We start from the raw sequence: 21,172 nt of genomic DNA, 5'->3' as shown, positions 1-21,172 counted from the left end.
GAAGTGGGGCAGGAACCTCTGGCTTTTCCAAAACATCCAACTGATCTAACTCCATGGTAGGAAGTTACATCATCAACAGAAAATGTACATTTATCCCTCTAGTCTCTAGACCAGGCAGGGAGGGAAGGACAGGGACTCTGCAATCACTGGTGGCAGGGGACGAGAGCGCATTGCCCCTCTCTGAGCCGTTTATTTTTTTATCAGCATGTTACTCACGTGGCTGGTACTTGTTCCAGTTTGTGTAGCTCACGGAGCGATTCTTCCCTGCTGCACTTAGCCAAAAGTATTCTCCTGTGTTGTTAAGGTCTTGTAATCCTATCCAAAAATAAGTTCTCTCAGATTTTACCATGCTATGGATCATGCTGTTGATAAAAGCTTGTTCAAACCTTAATAAAATAATCCAGACAAAAAACTTGTTAGAATAAAATAGGTCAACTGGTACTTCAGTGAATAGCTCTCATGAAATGACTTAAATTATGTGAGCAGAGGAAAATACATAAGAGGTACTTAATTTTCTTCATAGAATACTGTGGGGAACTTCAGGCACAAGTCTGTAGTATAAACCGTAATTTTTCCCTTCCCCCTCACCCCCCACCTCAGCATCTGGGCACACAGGAAAAACAGTATATTAAGATTTTACAAGCTCAATGCTTATACTAGAAGATGCAAAGACAGAATATACTAATGATGCAGAGCTAAGAATAGGACCCTCCTTGTATGAAAGAGAAAAAATAGCAGGGTCTGAAAAAGCTACAGAAGCAAGAAAAGAAAAAGCTCTGCACAGAAGTATCCTATTAGAACCACACACATCAAACAGCACTTGAGAAACCAGAGCTGAGGGGCTCAAAGCACCAGCTGATCTGACTACAAAAGGAATAACTTTTTACTTCTTTAATTTTCTCATTAAAGTTATGTGAGAGATTTACACCTTTTTGCAAGTAATTGTTGCATATAGTAACCCATTTGTCACTTCAATGTAATTTATTCAGATAAAATTGGTACAGCAAAAAGTGTTATACTTTATGAGCACATTTACTCTTACTCAGCTTCCTATGAAAATTTATGCAGCAAAGTAGATTCACAGTTTGATAGAGACTTCCACAACTTCTTGGTTTCACATATTGTGAAAAGAATGGCTAAATACCATAAAAATTACATTAATGTAAAAAACTGAATGTATCTGTAACACTGAGAGCAAATGAGAACTTTAATTTTTACTTCTGCTGCATGTTGTCTTTGTATATCAACCCTCCGTCCTCTACAACCTACTTTTAAATTAATATTTTAGGATCAAAACAATGAAGAGTTTTTGCATTTTTCATACCAGAACAACAAACCTCTGCAATAATTAAAAAATAAAATAAAAACCCCACTAAACGAACAATGAGCTTTTCTGGCCACTCCAACATTGGAACGGGGAACTAATGTAATAAACAGTGCTGGCTACACCCAGTAAAAAAATCAAATGAAAAGAAATAAGCAGACAAAGACAGATGACTTGCTTCCAGTGATATGCAGCGTGCCATCAGCTCCCTGTGACTTTTGAGCTGCACATGCTCAGCTGCGAGAATTTGTCCTTTGTCCTCCCCACAGGGATTCTTGCCGCACTGCAGCACAGCGCTGTGTGCGCTGTGCACTGTCCTGAACCCCCTGGCAGGGCAAATTCCCACATATGTAAATCCTTATGTGGGGCAGCCTGTGTTTTCCTAAAAGTTCTAGCTATCATTCATCTGATTGCTGGTGGTTACAGTACTTCCCCCATCCTAAAAGGAGGGCAGATTTCCTCCTATTTTTTTTTTTAATATGATAAATACGCGGAGGTTAAAGTATGTATGTAATATATCTATTAGAATGTCATAAATTTTAACGGAAATCTAATACATAGGGTAAATGACAAAGAGAACACAGAAAACCCAAGCATCTGGACATCTGCAGAGGAGAAAGCCTTTGCTGAAGCTGGAATACTGGTAAATAGGAACTAAGCAAGGGAAGACAGACCTCAAATGCTTTCAGACATTTACTCTCTCACCTTCTTTGCTGACAACTCATGTAAAATACATACATAGAAATGTTAGAAAACATTAATTGATTTGGTTTAAAATTTGATATATTCTGATCATAAAAATTAAATGTATTTTCATTTTCAGTATAGTTTCCAAGTATGCTAATAAAGTTCCTTAAATACGTTGCATACCTCGGTAGAAAGCATTTTGTTTAGATTCCTGCATGCTCACATGTGCGCACATTACTGTAAGTGTTTATTAGCCTAACAATTACTTTTTACTAAATTTCTTTTCAATTAAAAAAATAAAACAAAGTTTACCTTTTATTTTAGCCAATGTTAGTAATTATGCTCACTTCTCACGCAAATATTATTTCATAAGGGTAATATCTTTTGCCATGCAATGCTTTATAATGTTAGAATAGCTCTTGTTAGAGGTATCTTCACGCTGTCTAATAGGATTAACTACCTGTTTGTTACTGATACAAGTGCAGATGGGCAGAAATAACCACTGGAAGCTTGTTCAAAACTTCGAGGGGTACTGTCGATTTTGTAACAATATCCACCATGTCTTTCCCATCCCTTAAAAGAAATGAACATTATTTTATAGATTATTAATTATTATATAGTTGTTAAAAACTCAGTCCCCTTTGGTACTTTCTGTTTGGTCACCACTGATGTCCCTATAGCGCATTTCTTTTCTACCGTGGTTCAAGAGTAGTTACCCTTCAAGGTCACTGAAAATGTGGGTAAATTTAACAAAAGTTTAAATTCTGCATCCTTAAATGATGCAAAACCTGGCTTAACATATACACACACGTGATAACACCTTTAATGAGTATGACAAAAATGTGGACAGCACTTAAGGCACTTTCCTCGCATACTATTTTTCTTTCAATTTTATACTTTGAATATTGTTTTACTGACTGTGTTCTAGGGAGGTATGCCAAGCCCATCTCTTTGCATGAAGTGTGTAGTAGCACTTGTTGGTTTCCATCTGCGGTAACTCATTGCTGATATCTAATACCTGAAGTGCAGAGTCAACACTGTCATGTCAGATTCAGTTAAATGGTTATAAAAAAGGATGAGAGCTGCCATTTGTCTTCAACTGTAAACAAATATATTTATTACAGCAATTATTAGCCTTTCATATAGCAATTCACTCTGGTTATCTACCTTTTCTCAGGTCCCTTCCATATTTTCAAATAGAACTTAAAAAAAATTGAATTAACAATCATCCTACTCTAATAATGCAGAATCAAAATGTCACATTTTAACAGTTTATCAAGTGAGCCAGAAAAATGAGTCAGTGGTCAGCCTGCCTCAATTCTTACTCTCGATCTTTTACTTTATTATTCTTCATCTCTTAGTGCCCAGAAGATGTTACAAGGACTGGTATGAGTTCTGCCTGTGTGAGTTCATGCAGCATACCTGCCTGGGCTTTCTCATTGAGTGTCTTAAATGATCAAGAGAACAAAGAGATCATAAACCACCTCTGTCTAAACTTGAAGCCACACACAGACAGGAGAACTGGCCAATCTCACTTTGCCTCTCCCATGCAGGAGGAGCTGCTTGTAGGGGAGCTCACAAAGCAGCACAGCCAGTAGCAGGTACAGCAGCCCACTGGGCACCACCAAACCCTGCTTGATGGCGATGTTAGAAGAAGGAGAAAAGGAGAACCAGATAAGCTCTTTTTCTGCTATCTGTCCTCAGGTACAATAAAATGCACAAGAAGATGCTGCTGCTCTATTCAGGACAGCAATCAAATATTTTGCACATCTTTAAGCCCTGATGAATCTGGGGAGGCAGATGTCAGCTTCTAGTTGGGAGTATGTTTGCTGGCAGGGTACTGACAGCTCTGCCTCCTTTTGCTATCAGCCCCCTTCAGTGCTTGGAAGATGGCTGGGGACAGCCCTTCGTATGGCATGAAAGCAAGACGAGCCGTAGCACCAATTTCTGTGGTTTCACCTGAGAACAACACAAACGTCGTACTTAGACGTTGGCTGTGCAAGACATTGGCGGGGGTTGAGGCTCTTCCCTGTCTCCATACCAGTGAGCTGGGGCTTCCCCACGGGAAAGGTGCGTTGGCAGGTGCCAAGGGCTCTGCAGCACCCAGGACCCTGCAGGTTCTCAGCAGCCCCATGGGGACACAATAATTCTGCTTTTGCTCCAACGTGCACCTAAACTCAGGGAATAGAGACTGGAAGAGGGCTCAGTACTAACTGAAAAACCCTCTATGGGGACACAGGTAAGAAACAGCAAATGTCTGGTTTCCTTCAACTGAAATTCTTGAATGATAAATGCACTGGTTTGAATGAGGCAAACACAATCATCCTAGTCTCTCAGAAAGTTTTATCTGGATCAAATGGCACTGTATAATCTTCCTCTTAAAGATTTCTGGATGTCTAAAGACTGGAGGAAATCATCAAGAACTTGGAGGGGAAACCCAGTGCAGGCTGTTAGATACACAAATCTTAAAAGGCTCAGGCAATCCCCTGAATAGTTGGGGGTCAAGGGAAAACTGGGGGAAGCTTTATCTGTGTTTGCCCTGTCCTGCTCTTCCCCAAACATCATTTGCAGCTACCTGTGGGAAGCAGAACACAAAGCCAAACAGACCCTTATTTTGAGCAGCTGTCCTTCTGCTCTTTATGAGGTTTTGTGGCCTTAATAGCAATTCTCTTCTTAAAAGTGAAATTCTCTCCTGTTACAACAGTCATACACAGACAAATGCTTGATTTAGTACTATACTGTTATCTTTTGATGCACTATAAAAGTGTAGAGGATCGAAGAAAGTCACCAGTACAAACACAGTCAGTTCTGCACACAGAAACCTCCAACTCAATTATCAAGTGGCTGACAGCTCTACAACCCATTTCAAAAGCTGGTTGAAAGAAAATCTTTAGAACTGTTATTTCAGTGTTAGGGAAAATTGTCCAGAGGATCTGACCTTTGCAATAAAATATTTATTCTCAGTAATAGCCTGCTGACTAGGAAAAAAGAATAGCTTACCTGCTAAGGGAAGAAAGTGTTTATCACTTTTTATATCTTAGGATGACAGAAGTGTAGGAAAAAAAAAGCTCAGGTTTATGCAGTAACTTGATATGGACATATTGCAAAAAACTCCAGTCAGCTGAACCACAGAAAACATTAAAGGCTCGTTCATGTGATGTGCAAGTCATAAAAAAATCAACATGAGATGAAAGCTCGGTAATAACACATAAATCTATAAAGCTTTAGAAAAGAAAACAACTGTGCTGGAGGCCAAAGCTCCCTGAGAATCCACTAGCAATCCAATATGAATGGCAGTATGAGGTTAACAAAGCAAAAGATCAAATGTGAGAAACGCCAATACATATTCTGTACATGTAAGGTAGGTCAGCAATAGAAAAATGGGGAAAAAAGGGTAAATCTGGGTGAAATAAAGACTTAGCCCTGGAAAATTAGGCCAATAACTAGCAACAAGATATATACTGAAAGTTAAAAGAAAGTGAGTTGTCAAGACAAAATGTCTGAAATCAAGCATAGCTTTGAGTAAGCATAAAACTGACTTAAATGAATATAACTTGTGCCACTTTTGAAAGAAAAGGATCTATCAAAACCAAGGGAATATAACAGGTTTAGTATATGTTTTCATAGGGTTTAAAACATCAATGAGCAGAAAATTATCCTGAGTGGGAAGTTTGCCAGAGCAGACCAAGCTACCTATGACCAGTGACTTGATCTCTTGAGTCTGAATACTGTGAGGTACCCAGAGCTGAAGTGCTGTCAAGCTCCTGACTACAACAGAAGTCTTGATGCTCTGCACATTTTTCACTTGGTCAGGACTGTGACAAACCTTTCTTACACTAATAACACACGGAATTCTTGAGTGATGAAATACATTGGTTCACATAAAATGAAGTTACCCTAAACTTTTGGAAATGTTAAACTGGAACCAAGCAGAAACTGCCTCCATAATGGTATGACCAGAATGCTGGACTTGACCATTGTACATCTATGGAAAGACTATCTGAGCCCAAACAGTTCAGCTCCAACCTTCTTATAATTCAACTGAATTGGTCATGTTTCTTGACTTTTCAAGTAAAAGGACAAGAAATTGTAACACTAAAAGATAAATGTAAGCTAAAATATAAAGCAAACTAGAGAAGTGAGATGTTTGATGATAAAACGTTCACAGAACTCCTCCAGAGTTATGACTAAAATTTTAACACAAAGCCTACAAGTTTGTCCTTTTCACACTATGAAAAGGAACAAATGGCAAATAAAATCATACTTTAACACATTACCTTTACTACCAGAATGCAGAGCCTAAAATCTGCTGCAATGTCCTATTTAGATAGCTGGGATCCTTCCCATTTGTGTTTGAAAGCAAAAGGAATGCTAACGTAGTTGAAGAGTTCACTCTGTGTCAATGAAACTGATTGTTTTCCGCCCTAACATTCCATTTCAGTGTATGAAAACCATGTGTGGGATGAGGCATCATATAACAGCCATTATTTGCACAGATGGCGGACAAAAGGGTTTTCACTTCTGATCTAGAAAGAAATAGGAACTTGGGTCACAACTGCTGACAAAACAATGAGCCATGAAAGGTACCTTGGGAAAGCTTTTAATCTTACATTAAAATGTAGTTTACATACTTTTAAGGCAAACAATGAGATTTTTCCTAGCAAAACATGCAGATCATTAATATAAAACTAAAATTATTTCTCTATTTACATACATGTGTTCTGTAGCTGTATTTTGAGGTTTCCTATGTAATTCTATCTTATTAGTAAGGCTCTAAACCAAACAAAAACCACAAAACCCCTTACCTCTGGACAACCTGATCCCAGCTCAGGAGACACATGATTAAATTCCCCTGCCTTTTTGCAAATGTAGAAAGATCTGTCTTCACATTTTTTAACTTTCCAATGTCCCGCCTAAGGGAAAAAAGATGTATCCTCTGTACCAATTCATACTCTCATGCATATCTATACACACACGTATTTTAACTTTCCAGTAAAATCAAGTAATTTTTCTCACTCTGTTTATTTATCCATAGATGGATCATTTATTTCTACCAACACTGTCAGCAGGACTTTTCAAATCAATCATACAAAAGACTTTGTCTCTTTGAATCACTTTTAAGGATGCAATGCATTTTAATTAACTAACACTATGGCCATGCCAGAACACTTTTCAGAATAGATAGGAACTTTCTACCTATCTATTATAGTTCTCTGTAAGATCAATCTTTATATTTGAACAGTCCTTAGTGAAGATATTACAAATTTTGTATTATATGATTTTCAGACATCTTGACATACTGGACATGTACCAAAAATAATGCTTGAAGAATTATATCTTGAACCTCCTTTTCCTCTGTATTTTACATTTTCATTTGTTTGTTTACACCTGCAAACTGAGTAAAATACGGTTTTGTGTAAGTTAATCCTAAAAATGTTACTGAAGTCCTACTTTCCACTTCCAGTTTTCCAGGTCACTGTAATTGTCTTGGATTTCACATTAGTTGAAGATTGAAACCTGGACCCACTACTGTAGAGACAACAGAAACTCTTTTTGATACAGTTTTCACGCTTCAACAAAATATACTTTAAAAAAAAATATTGTGCCACTTATGTAAGTAATGTATTAATGAATTTAAGTATTGTTAATTGTAAAAGTAAAGCAAATTTATGTCCAAATTATTAAAAAATTGACAATGCCATGAGTTGTGACTTGACAGGACGTAGCGTTACTTGAACAGTACTTGCAGTTTTACAACACCTGACTGATTTGGAGTCAGTCTTACTCCAGTCAACTTCTACAATTTTAAGTAGATACAGACTACTATCTGTTTTTGAGAGATACTACATCAAATTTATAAATATTGACAGCAAGATAAAATAGGTGCCATTTACAGTTTTTCAAAACATTAATTTGAAGCTTTCAAGACAGGGACTCATGCATCATAAATTATAATACACACTACCTGGATTTTAAATTACTTTGTCTTTATCAAAATACCTACTCGTAGTTGTTCTCTATTTAGCAAGCTTTACGTATGTAACATTTTTATTGACCATAAGCTCAAAATCTATGATTAATTTTCTGTACACCAGCACTGTGAAATATATTGGTTTCTAAAGGCTACATTGCACTTATCGTAACATTAATATAGTGGGAATCAAAAGACAAAGTCTACAGGTCATGGTTTTAAAAAGTACACACACTGAGAAAATAAATTATTATGAGCCAAAATAAGTGTCAAATTCTTTCCAAAATAAAAGGAAACTTACGGGTCCTTGAGCTGAAACACAGAGTTGTCCTGTTGTTTGATAGGTGTTAGGTTCTTGTCTGTGCCAGTTAGAGAATTTTACTGGGGTGCCATCTGACCACTCAAAAACAACTGGAGTGTTATTACTGTATAACCCAATCCATGTTTCAGTTACATTTTCTGTAAAAGAATAAGGGAGGTCAGATTTTAATGGTGAAGAAATAATGCCTGTGGTTCCCGTAACATTGACACCACTATTAAAAATCACTCATCTGACTTTCATAAGAATTACCTTCTTTTGGGAAAAAAATAGCTGCATAAAACCTCACTGATGAGATAATGTTCTATTGCCCTTGAAGACCTGATTGTTTCAAAAATAAATGAACATACACGATAACCTGCTTTGAAATGCTGAAAAATACAAATCAGGAGCATACGCACTCTTTTGAAGTGCACAGGGCAGAAAACCTGCCATGGAAGGAAAGATTTCTTTTTACAATCTTCCATGGCAGGATGGGTGGCAGGAGAGATGATAACAGGAGATGTCCAGTAAATCAAGTGTAACACAGTGTTCTACAACCACAGCTGATGCGACAGAGTTGATTAAATATGTCACTGTGCCCCAGCTCTTGGAAGCTTAAACCCATGGCCAAACTGTGCAGCTCTGCCAGCATACTGATGCCAGCTGGAGGCACAAAACATTCACTTTTCATTGCTGCTGTTATGATAACAAAAGCCTTGGCATTGCTGCACCTAATAGCTTTTGTTCATTAAGTTCCTTGTGTAATTATGCTCCCACTTAGGACACAGACTAACAGAACTCCTTTGATACAGTCTGCTGCCATCAAGGGGACCCTGCCAACAGACAAGCAGCAGCTTTGCAGGGTGAACATGGCCAGCTTGAAAGCAAAAGATACTCTGAATTGTTGCTGCTTCTAAGCACAATTCTTGCATAAGGATGATCATTGAATATTTTGCAACAGTTTGCAAGGAACCAGCCAAGAACAGGAAAGGACAAAAGCTACTGTGTTTACTGTGGCCTCACTAAGTTTACTTTGTTGATTCATTTATTTAAGTATGATGATTGGAGAAGGTGATGCTATACATTTATAAGACTCCTAGAAGGAGCATGCATCATGCTTGCTTTTTTGGTAAACATCATGTGGGTGTACCATGTAACATAGTGCATAAGTGGCTAGCAATGTTAAATGGCTGCACAAAAGAGCATCATGAAAAACTTCAACAAACACTGCACACTTTAACTCCCAAAACTCACCACTTTCAAGTAAGTTAAGGAGCAGCTCTGCATCTGCCATGGAGGATATACTAATGAGCCCACTCTTGTCACTTTGGCATGAGATAAAAGCCTCGTTCCAGCTCTTCTCCTCTGTACGAAGCCTGTAGCAGTTGCGATTGTGTGAGTACCAGCCATCATCACAACGAGTGGCATAATACCTCCATGTATCTTTTAATTAAGCATACAAAGTTTGTGTATATTAGATAAAATTGCTAAGGTTATGCTATATTTATAATGCATTCAGAGCTATCTTTTTAACATTCAAACGCTGAAAACAGTCATCCAAGAGTACTTAAGGAGGCCAAAACACAAGCTCTATGGAACATCACCTACCAAGCAAACTGAAATTTCTTCCACTTTATCTTATGATTCAACCATTTGGGTTGCTGGACTAGTGCAAACACAATAATTGATCTGTTATTTAGTTTAAAACATGTTATATCTCTGTTATTACCTCTGAACCTGATTCAAAACCAGCTAAAACTTTTTCAGGTGCATTACCTCATTATCTGAAACAAGCAGGGAAAATTACGTTGTCAGTAAGATGTTGAACCTATATAATGTGTTCTTATCAAAACAAAATTTCATAGATTCATATAATCGTTTTAGTTGGAAAAGACCTTTAAGATCATCGAGTCCTAATGGTCTAATAAACTCAGCGCTGTGTCTAAGTTTCCCACAGAATGGGAGTTTGATGCATTCTATGTATTATATATCCTATACTCATTATATAAACACTTAAAAAATAAAAACCATTATACATATATTTTTAATCAAAAGTACAGTATGCCATTAAAATAACTGGAAATTTTGAGCTGTGTTTATACAACTTGCTTCTCTGTGGGTCACTGGTTAATTGTGTTTGCAGCTGAAAACCTATTTTTAAACTCAAAAGCATGGCTCTATTGTAATATGATGAGCATTATGTAAGCCTCTGATCATGTAAGGAACCCATTAAATGGTATGTATACTAAAATTATTTTTTAGTTTTAAGACTTTCAACATGTCTTCCAGGATTGCATTTAAACAGAAGTGTTACTACTTCAGTGAAGATAAACTGTATTCAACTTAAACTAGTGAACATTTAGTCCAGCTAAGAGACTGTTCTGCTGACTTCATATTCATGTGGCTTCCTCTTGTCCTCCCACCACACCCACAAATAGGACACAGTAACAATGAGATACTTACCTAATGTTTCATACTCTGTCTTATTTAAATATTTTTTGCATACAAAAGGCAATCCAGATTCACATAAATAACTTTGCCAGCCGTACTTCATTTTTGAATTAATCACTGCACAATGATTTTCTCTAAAACTCTTATTAGAGACATCTGCAAACACATTTTTGAGAAGCACAAAATTACAAAAATTCAGTTCTTACTTGCAAAGTGGTGTTGTAAGGCTCTTTACATCTTATTGAATTAATGTATAATCATCCCTGCACTCAGACTTCACAGAATCACAGAATGGTTGGGGTTGGAAGGGACCTCTGGAGATCATTTCGTCCAACCCACCTGCTAAAGCAGGTTCACCAGAGCAGATTGCAGATTGTGTCCAGGTGGGTTTTGAATGTCTCCAGAGATGGAGACTGGGCAGCCTGTTCCAGTGCTCTGGCATCCTCAAAGTAAAGAAGTTTCTCATATTCAGGAGTAATATTACACCAATACTACAAACAACTGAGCATGATTTATACAGTTGTGGCAATCCCTCCTTGGCTGACGCTATCAGGTGAGAGGCTGAAATAAGCTCTAGTGTCTATGCTGTATCTGCTGGTGGACAGAACTTGAAAATGTAGCAAATCAGGTTTTAAATATGCAATTGGAATCTTAAAAACACTTTTCAAAGTAAATGATGAAAGAGCTAGATCACTAATGGTTTGAACAAACCCATCTCCATTGATGCTACATTCCCTAGAAGGGGCTTTTAGTTCATCAGTATAAATAAATATTTCTTAAAAAAAAAAACAAAAACAAAAACAAGAACAAAAACACCAAGAGGTATGCTGGTTCACTTGATTCACTTTTCCATCATAGCTGTTGGAACAGCACTCTTGTATCAAGCTGCAGTTACAGAGAGCATATAATTACACTGATATAACATATCCAAGAGAAACATCAAGTACTTGCTCTCCAATTCACAAACGCTAGTGGTGCTCCATCTGACCACTGCCAGCCAGCATCTTCCTCCAGACGATTCAGGCCTGTCCACAGCATCAAGTCCATGGTGTTCAACTGCCCTGAAAGAGAAAAAAAATAAACAAAGTAATACTTCATGCTTTCCCCATGTTTTAAAATATCTACAGGTATAGATCTGCTGTCCTGTCTTGTTACAACAGGAAAATAACAAAACTTCAAATCAGTCTCCAAAAAGCTCAGGCTGTTTTTCTCTATCCTTAGAAAAAGTCTATTACTTTGTTAATCAACATAGAGATGAAAAGGAATGAACTCAAAAGTCTGCACCCTTCAAAAGCTACTCATCCTGCAAACCCTTCCTGCAGAAGCTGTTGCTGACCTTAGAAGTTAAATCTAGGACAAGCAGCTACATAAATGCCAGCCTGCTTCAGCTTTCTATAAACCAAACAACTTCCACTCCCTTTAGAGCCTGCAGGCATACCAAAAAGCTAATGAAATAATTTTAAAAACTTCCTGCTAGCTTATATCCTGCAATTGAAAAATCAGCAATAAAGGGAAGCAACGGGAAAGAACCCTGAGGCAGCCCATCTACCACCCATTCCTCCGCTTGGTCCTCCCCGTAAACATTAAAATACCCACGAAAGCCATGCTGTGTGAAGGCTCTGCAAAATTTGTCTGAGACTCTTGCTGCATGGGGGAAAGCAAAAAGCTTATCAAAGGAGGAATACCATCTGCTTATGAAAACAGAGTTGGCATTTTTTCCCATGCAGGACATTTACTTCAAGCCTCCCGAATTGTGCTCATCATTCACATTCAGTGAAGTCCAGCTTGCAAAAAAACTTAACAGGGGAAAGGGGCACCGGGCTATATTGCAGAGAAAGTAAATATTTGTATAATTCTCCAGAGCAAACAATCATGGCCCATAAGCAAAGTTGCAAGAATGAACAGGATTCGCTGTGGGAAGCGAGAATTAAGACAATTACACCCTCACATAACACATACTCTCATTTTTGCACTCAGTTTATTAAGGTTGTAACTTACCTTCACCCTTGCTTTTTCAAACAGCTCTACCGAGGTTTGTTCTGCAATGAAACCTCACAAGCAGCAACGGGAGAGACATCACACAGAACATTAAGCTCCAAAGCTCACTCCTTTTTCACAGGTGAAGTGGAAATCTAACTACGGGTTTCCTACATAGTCCCCAGAAAAATGTCTACTCACTGCTTAAGTTACTTATGTAGTTCTGCTCTTCGGGGTCAGCGATGCTCAGCAGGTCTCCTCCTTGCAGCTGACAGGCGGCCCGTGCCTCACGCCAGGTCAGCACAGACCCCAGGTTGAACTGGTAGCAAAGGTGCGTGTCAGGATTCTTCTTCCAAAAAACGTCACAGCCACTCTCTGCTCAAAACAGATTTATCACCAACAGCCCAAGACTACAAACTAATCCAAAATGTAACACCTTTAACAATTAAGCTAATTAATGACAGCAGCATCCCAACGGAAGCACGATTATGAACTCCTTTAACATTCCTTTGTTAAATAACACACTGAAACAGGGCACTAATGGAATAAAATGTTGCTCCATATTGATAAAATACTGGGGAGCTTACCTGCAGCTGGTGGTGATTTTCACAGCTCTCATTAAGCCAACAAAGCTACATTTTAATTTATACCAGCTGATCATTTTTTCCTAAAGCTGAATGTTAAAATATTTAGGCTATGAACACCACACCCAGCTTGTGGAGGAACAGTCACCTGGATCTCTTTCTATCTTGTACTCAAGAGAATAAACTTACTGTAATTGCAAAGTAGAAGCAAGGCTGAAAATACCATCTATTATACTGGTTACCCAGAAATCCCCATTACAAAGACACGTTTACAGCAGTTTTTAAGAGGCTTTGGAACAGAGATTCAAAATGTAGCTTGACCAGGGAGGGCTTTTCCAAACCACTTCTGCTGATACAATATACTACTTTTCTTATTTATCCACGAAGCTACAATATTCATGAAGCTTATACATCAAAAATCTTTCAGATAGCAAGTGTTTTTAAAGCTGTTGCTTCTAAGTGTTTTAGGCCCAAGTCATGGGTGTCCAAGTAGCGCACAGAAGGGAATATGCAAGACGTAATGCAGTCAAAAGCAGAAAGTGACTTTGCAGGAGCAACCCTTTACATGCTTCAGAGAAGCTCCTGGACAGAGGAGTGAGAGGTTTAGCTGCAGGGAGGGTCAATGGGCTGCACAGAATAACATCCTTTTGCTCACACCCTGTAGTTTTGCTTCTGGGATGAGGACATGGGTCTCCAAAGGCCAAACACGGTAAATTATGATAAAATTTGCTCAACTCTTCTTTTGAGTTTTTGAAAGAGACATTCTCTTCTAACAGAAGGGAAGTCATCCAAACCAGAGTGCGTCCTAGAATTACTAATAAAGAGCAAAGACACTCTTGGGGGTGGAAGGAGAGAAAAGACAAGCAACATCTTACCAGCCTTTGGGCAAAACCCCCATTTTTCATCTTGTTCATAGTGACTTGTTGTGGCACACCAGTCAAATTCCTTTCCGTCTCTGGTACACTCATAATACCACTTTTTGTTATATTTAAATGGAAAAATGCATGGGAAACCAAAAGAATTTCCCAGCAAGGTGTATGTTTCTGGAATAAACAAAACACAGAGATGAAAAGAATGCAGACCACAGACATTTCTTTGCCTTCGTACTTCATTATTCCTGTTTCTAACAACAATAATAAAATCGAAATGTCTAAAGTTATTTTCTAATTTTAATTTGTAATTGATAACAGCATTATTATAAGTATGTGCAGCATAGTTTCAGTGAACAGCATTTGGAAATAATAATTTCTGAAATTTGTCACCATGAAACAAGGCACATTCTCATAACTTACCACAATTAAAAAAAAAAACCCTGAACAATTATAATATAAAATCTGCACTTATATTTCAGAACAACTACCTAAAACAATTGTTAGAAGAATCAGCACATACTCAGATGCAAACAAAACTTATTTTTTATATGTTAGTCTCTGACAGACGAGCAACTTAGCACGCTATCCCCTGCTCCTCCAACTCTTTATAAAATGGTTTTCTAATGCTTTTTCCATTCTCTTTGCCACTCTATGGGAAAGGAAATGTGAAAGACAAAGGAGCACTAAATAAACTTTTAAAAATAAGTGTTTATACCATGGGGAATAATAACTTAGCTAAAGAATTGATGCTACATACATCTGTTATCACAATCAATAATGCCTTATGATTTAAAATATTTTCCTCTTGTACTTCTGAGTACCAAAATATTGAGAAAATTCAGTGTACTGAAAGCTGAAAAAGCTTTACCTCAGTGAATGTCTCCTTAACCTCAGAGTTTCTACAAAAGGTCAAAGAATCACAATCAGACTCTGAATGAAATTGTTTGTCAAAGATCCCATGTTGATAGCCTAAAGATCAAAGTCCTTCAACTTCAGAAATCAGTACGTATTGCCAGGTTCCTGGAGGTTTACAGAGTTAATGGCTGGCTGTGCACATATAAAAAAGCAGTTTACACACTGTAAATCTTCTTTAAAGCCATCTGAGATGAACAGATGATACAAAGAACATAGGTTAAAAAAAAAAGTTAAAAAATCGGGTTTACTTCTCTGCCTGCCTGCTGCCGTGCTGTTAGCTACGGAGGTGCAAGGGAGTACCTCAGTCCTGGCAAGAAACCAACTTCAACAGCTATAGTCCTCTCATCATAGTTAAATACACTTTTCCTTTAAAAGTACAGATGCCCTCCAACCTGGGGGGCTTGTATCTGCCTGTGCATATGCTAAAGTAGAAGGAGGAAAATAAAAATTGGAGGTGAAAGAGCTTTTGCCAACACAATTAATGACTTTGCCCTGAAACTAGGCTAGAAGTGCCTGTCTAAGGCTGATCCTCTCCTCCTAGATGTTCCAGTACTAGGACTACCAGGTCTGCTTTCATCTTGCTATGTTTACACAGTAAATGGGCAAGACTTTTTGTGGGTTTAAGTATTTTCTCCCTGGTCTTAAGTATAAACTCCACTAGGTTTTAAAGAAGCAATTGGATGCTGTAGCGCTTGCGCAGTTACCACAGTTCCCAAAGGAAGGACTCTGGTGAGAGCAGAAGCCAAGCCCAGCTGCACCTACAGAGGAAACCACTGAGACCACAGATCTGCAGCCCAAACACTCAGTTCAAATGAGGAGAATCAACAGCTTCAGTCTGAGACACGCTGTGCAAACATTAGTTCTTTCAAAGCCAAGAGGGTGAGGATGGAGTCAAGGTACAGTTTGTCCGTAGCTGTTCATGATAAATGGGTTCATCTTATTCCTTATATCTGGGAAACTGTTCAGGTCTGCAGACCTGGGTCTTGACACATATTCCTACACCTTTGCTAGCTGTACAGCAGAATTAATCAAGAGTCTGATCTCTGCTCCAAAGTTTGGCACGTTCAGAGTCCAGGTGCTGAACGTTGCAAACATTCAGTTCATGCACACTGCGATCCCAGACCAAGTTTCAGTGACAGGAACTCCAAATCCTTCGTTATAACTCTTTGGGCTTATCTGATAATGAAAGCTGCAGAACAGGCAACAGCAAATCCTTAGTTCCCTTTTTATTTTATAGAGGATTTGAAATCAGTGTTTCCTGGCTTGCAAGGATACCAGTGTTTTTTTTGAGTTCATATAACAGATGAGGAGAAAAATAAATTGTGCTATATGCTCACCTCAATCATTGCATAAAAAACAGACAAAACAAAAAAACACAAAACAACAAAAACCCAACAAAACCACAAAAAAACACTACCAAAAAAAACAAAACAAAAAACCCCAAACAAACAAACAAAAGACCCAAACAAATCAATCAATCAAATAAACAAAACAAAACCAAAACGCCAGCTTTGAGTCCCAGATCACAATACAGGCTAGAAGAGATCATAAACATGTGACCTTGCTTCAAAGGAACTTCTGAAAACCTTCCCCACATACATCTTTAAGACAAAAATTTATTTTTACCTTGAAATGGGTGTTCACAAAGGCCCTCATCATAGGACATGTACTGTTTCCATTGATATGTAGAATTTTTTTTGGCCACAACATGTTTGTCATTTTCAACAGCTAATCTGTATTCTGATACACCAACTAATGCTTTTTCATCACAGTTCCACCACAAAGAGTATTGGGTTGAGTCACATTCAAGCATACTTAACGGCTGCTCTGGTCCACTGATGTTCAGTCCTAGGCAGGTACTTCTGCCTATGTTGAAAAGACGGCGATTGGATACCCATTTCCATAACATGTCTTTTGAGAGTTGACTACAGTCTTCGAGAACAAGGCCAACTCTGTCCACTTTAATGCACAAGTTGGAGTCTTCACTTTGGATAATAAATATTCCTTTATCTGTACGGAAAAAGAAAAAAGGAAAACAAAATAAGTAGTTTCAGTCTATAGAATACTGCAACTGATCAAATAGTATCAAAATAAGAATGTTTTAGCTGGAGCTATTTATGAAGAACATTAAAAATATCCGTCAGAATAACTGGCACATTAAAAAAAATAAGGTACTACTCTAAATTTACCGCCAACTCAGTTTTTAACATGTGGACCATTTTAAAGGTCACAAAAATAAGGCTGGGTAATATTTCTCAAGTTGGATAGCCAAAAAAAAAAAAAAAAAAAAAGGGATGCCCAAAAACAAACATCAGTCATGCTCAAAGAAAAAAAACACACTAGTCACCAAGAAATACCCAGGAATGGAGTATAACTTTAAGTGTTACAAGAAGTCATACTCTACATTGTAAAATAATTGTCTGTGAGGACTGGAGAGCGCAATTAAAGTAAAAGCTAAAAAGTTTAAGGCTGACATTGCCATATTCATTTTTCACTCTCTGCAACTACGGAAGCAGAAAGAAAAGATTTTGCATTGTAAATAGGATGCAGAAAGGGCAGGATTTATCTATACCATGAGAGCTGGTGGCCAAGGGTTAGAGCTTGCCTTCCCTATTGGATGCATATTGTTCAACCATACATAACTACCCTGGACCACAACAGATGTTGTGGGGTTAGCCTGACATCCCAGTTTTCTTGGAATCGTGTAGAAATTCACTGAACTATGTGACATCATATTATAAGTATGTGAAAAAAAGTCAGCTGTTTAACATCTTGGGAACAAATGTTTAACTGAGCATATAGACTAAAAAAATCAGGCCAGCTGAGGAACTGGAAATCAGGAAAATATGAACCTATAACAGCTCAGCCATTTCATTCATTCTGAAATCCAATGGTAATTAACCCATGGAGTTCCTCTCATGTTATAGGCGAGACATTTATTTTATGCCTTAGGAGATAATACATTGAAAACTTGAGCAGCACTTCCATTTTGCCTTGAAATTTTACAGTGATGATTTCTGCCACGTGTGCTTTCTAGCTAGTATAATTCACTACCCTTAATAATCTGAACCAGTCACAAAACATCTCTCCAACTGACATAGCCCACTTCTAAAGTATGAGATGCAGAGACGCAGCCAGGTGCTGTGCCTGGGTTTAGCACATACAGTTTAGGCATAGCTCTAGAAAATAAAGGTTTTTCAAGCAGCAGTGGGACAGTACCGTGTAACAGACAGACGACCAGCTCCACCAGTGTAACACGCACACAAAAGGCAGGACAGAGAGGATATATGTTATGGAGAGGTTATTGGTTACAGATTCTACAGAGTGCATCAAGCAGTCTGGCTTACAGAGAGGATGAAGTCACGCTGCAGATTGCATCACTGGTAACAGGCTGTTTTCCACATAGCTATAGGCACTGGTAGCTTGTGATGGTGCAGGAGCAGGGAACAGCCCTTCTGACTGGCAGCAGGTGAGAATCAGCCTCTTACATGTAATTGCATCTCCCAAGTACCCAGCAGCTGTCCTATGTTAAGTCCTTAACAGTTTGGGGCCAAACAAGCAAGGTTCCTTTTATTCACTGTATTTCTAGAATATCACTTAAGTGTCTGAACTCACTGAAAAACCATCAGATAACACCCTGTGACAGATACCCAGTTTGTCCCTTTGCTTTTGAGTTTTCTGTGCAGTTTGTGCTGGTTTCATTCTTCTTATCCAACCCAGTCCTCCATGGGCGACACAGGTGTCTCTATCTGCGTGGCCAGAAAGGGGTTTTGCCACTCATGCTAAGGCTTATCTTTCCCACAGTGGTCTTATCTTGCTTGACCAAGAAAATACACAGTTAATTTGCTAGATAGGTGGAAGCTGGGATGTTGTTAGCACCAGTAAACAGTGATCATTAAGGTTAATTCACCATGATACTGGGATTCACACTTAAAGTTCTTATGCAAATTCCCAGTCTATCTTGACCTCAACACCCCACAGGAGCTCCCATACAGCAAGTTCCTGAGGGTGGGCAACACCACAACCCAAAGATGAAGGATTCTCAACCTTTGAATGCCTTTATCTGTAAGGCTCTTAAGAGTTGCAATGACTGCTAAGAAAAGATAAGGGTCTTATATAGTCTGTACAAACAACCCAGCTGGAGGATCTCTGTGAATAACAGCGTTTCCCCTTTCATTCTGCAACAACTTATGCCAAGAACAGCCAGACTCTCACTCTTGAGCCACACAGCCCGCTTCACAGTGTGGTTTCCGCTCCCCAACTACAAAATGCAATTGACAAGACAGCTGTGCTGGCCTAAGGGCTGCCAGGTAACTGCCAGCTTGAGGCAGAGGTAAGACACAGAGCTGGCAGGCTGAGTGACAGCTCCACAGACCCCAGCTCAGCCCTCTCAAGTGGGCAAGGAGACAACTGGAGCAACACCAAGCCCTGGGAATGCTTTTAGGACTCCTCTCAGCTTGTGAAGCTATACCATCCATTTTAGAGGTGTTTTCATAGAAGGGTTTTGTTCCAAAGTTCCTGAGGTCAGGGAATATTCCTGTGCTCAAAATCCTGCAGCTGAAGACCTGCAAGCTGCAGAAGACCCAAAGAGAAAGGGAATTATCATACGCTTTAGGAACTGTCCCTTTGGAAACATCTCACTTCTCATGTCCAGGCCCCTTCATACAAGGACAAGGTGACAAGAAACAAGGACCCAGAAGCAAAGGCTCCAGCTGATGTGAAGCCACAGATGAAGAACTGACCAGTACCTCCAAGTTCCTGTTTACTAAGGTTCAACACTTCCAATAATGAATAAATGGCTGTAACAAAACTAGGGGAACAAGATATCTTCATTTCCTTCCTCCTCACCTCCCACTTCCTTCCCCCTCAAAACCAGTGAGAATTACTTATGCGGTAATAGAGAAAATAACTGGAATTTATTTGGAATAAGAAAAAAAAAAAAAATCTCCAATCCCTCTGGGTGCAATGAAAGCAATAGGCAGGGAAATAACAAGTGGGGAGGACAAAAAGGGAGCAAGGCACAGCCAGGGGGGCAGGTTCACATGGGTTCAGTGCCCGTCCCGGCCACTCACGCCTCCCAAACTCCTCCCTCCTGTGCAGAACGAGACCTTCACCCTATCCAAATTCCCTGGCTGGGGTCGGGCTAACCCCGGTAAGAGACTCGGCCGCGCCTTGGCACGGCCCGGCCGCCCGCAGTGCCCAGAGCCGCCGGGGTTCAGCCGAGGGCACAGAGAGCACTCCGAAGCGGGAGGCCAACGGGCTTCCGCCCCGCTGCAAGCCCCGCACGGAGGGACGGAGCTGGGGAGCGGACCGGGGGCGAACGACTCAGCCCGGTGCGGAGCGGGGACGCCGCCGCTGCCCGACCAAAGGCGCCCCCGACCCGCCGCGGGGTCCCCGGCTGCGCGCCCCGCGCCGCCCCCCTCTCCCTCCCACCTTCTCCCTCCCCGGGCCGCCCCCGAGGCGTCACTCACTCCGAAGGGAGGGCACCTCGTCCCGGCTGAGGGCGGCGGCGCCCCGCGCCGGGCCGCGGCCGGCAAGCAGCAGGCAGCACGCCAGGAGCCGCAGCCGCATGGCCAGCATCGCAGCGGCACTGCGCCCACCCGCTCCGCTCCACGCCAGGGGACCAGTCCCGCCGAGCCCTGCCCAGCCCTGCCCCGGGGAGGGCAGAGTAGCGATCCCACCCCGGAGACGCCCCGCGGCGGGAGGAGGAGCGGCCCGGACGGGCGGCCCGCGGGCTCCTTCCGTGCGGCCGCGGGAGGGGCGCGGGGCAGTCCCGCTGGAGCCGCCCGCCGAGCCTGTCCCTCCCTCCCGCCCGCGTCCCCGGGAGCGGCCGCCGGCAACCCCGGCAGGGGCGACGCCGCCGGAGACTGTTCATGGAAACGCCACTCATGCAGCTCGGGCCCTCTGCCCAGGTCACAGTTGTGAGTTCAAGCGTACAAAAAACTCTATTAGTAATCTTATTTTCCCTTTGAAAACACTTAAATTCTCGTGCCTATATGCCAGGTACTTCTATCACGAAAAGAACTAGAAAATTACAGTCACCGGAGGCAGGAGACCACTGATAACACAGTCCACGTTCACAAGTTTGCT

General features: G+C 40.2%; 1 protein-coding gene across 3 annotated transcripts in view; it reads right to left on the bottom strand.

The window, feature by feature from the left end:
- Positions 1 to 20,711, bottom strand: part of PLA2R1 (phospholipase A2 receptor 1) — a 41,197-nt gene extending 20,486 nt beyond the window's left edge. The window contains exons 1-11 of one of the 3 annotated variants that reach the window (XM_082055349.1): positions 20,554 to 20,711; positions 16,709 to 17,092; positions 14,171 to 14,338; positions 12,913 to 13,086; positions 11,682 to 11,795; positions 10,747 to 10,890; positions 9,538 to 9,726; positions 8,284 to 8,441; positions 6,817 to 6,924; positions 2,472 to 2,584; positions 217 to 386 (exon numbers count right to left, since the gene is read on the bottom strand). In XM_082055349.1, the coding sequence (XP_081911475.1) occupies positions 217 to 386; positions 2,472 to 2,584; positions 6,817 to 6,924; positions 8,284 to 8,441; positions 9,538 to 9,726; positions 10,747 to 10,890; positions 11,682 to 11,795; positions 12,913 to 13,086; positions 14,171 to 14,338; positions 16,709 to 17,092; positions 20,554 to 20,662 (1,831 nt within the window). In that variant the 5' untranslated portion in view covers positions 20,663 to 20,711. Of the gene's footprint in view, positions 1 to 216; positions 387 to 2,471; positions 2,585 to 6,816; positions 6,925 to 8,283; positions 8,442 to 9,537; positions 9,727 to 10,746; positions 10,891 to 11,681; positions 11,796 to 12,912; positions 13,087 to 14,170; positions 14,339 to 16,708; positions 17,093 to 18,429; positions 18,546 to 20,553 lie in introns of those variants that run through there. The other 2 variants (XM_082055351.1, XM_082055350.1) reach the window with 2 other exon arrangements.
- Between the last annotated feature and the right edge of the window lie 461 nt (positions 20,712 to 21,172).

Source organism: Streptopelia decaocto (genome assembly GCF_964273445.1).
Source record: "Streptopelia decaocto genome assembly, chromosome: 6".
NCBI classification, from domain to species: domain Eukaryota; kingdom Metazoa; phylum Chordata; class Aves; order Columbiformes; family Columbidae; genus Streptopelia; species Streptopelia decaocto.
This window is presented reverse-complemented; position numbering and strand designations above follow the sequence as displayed.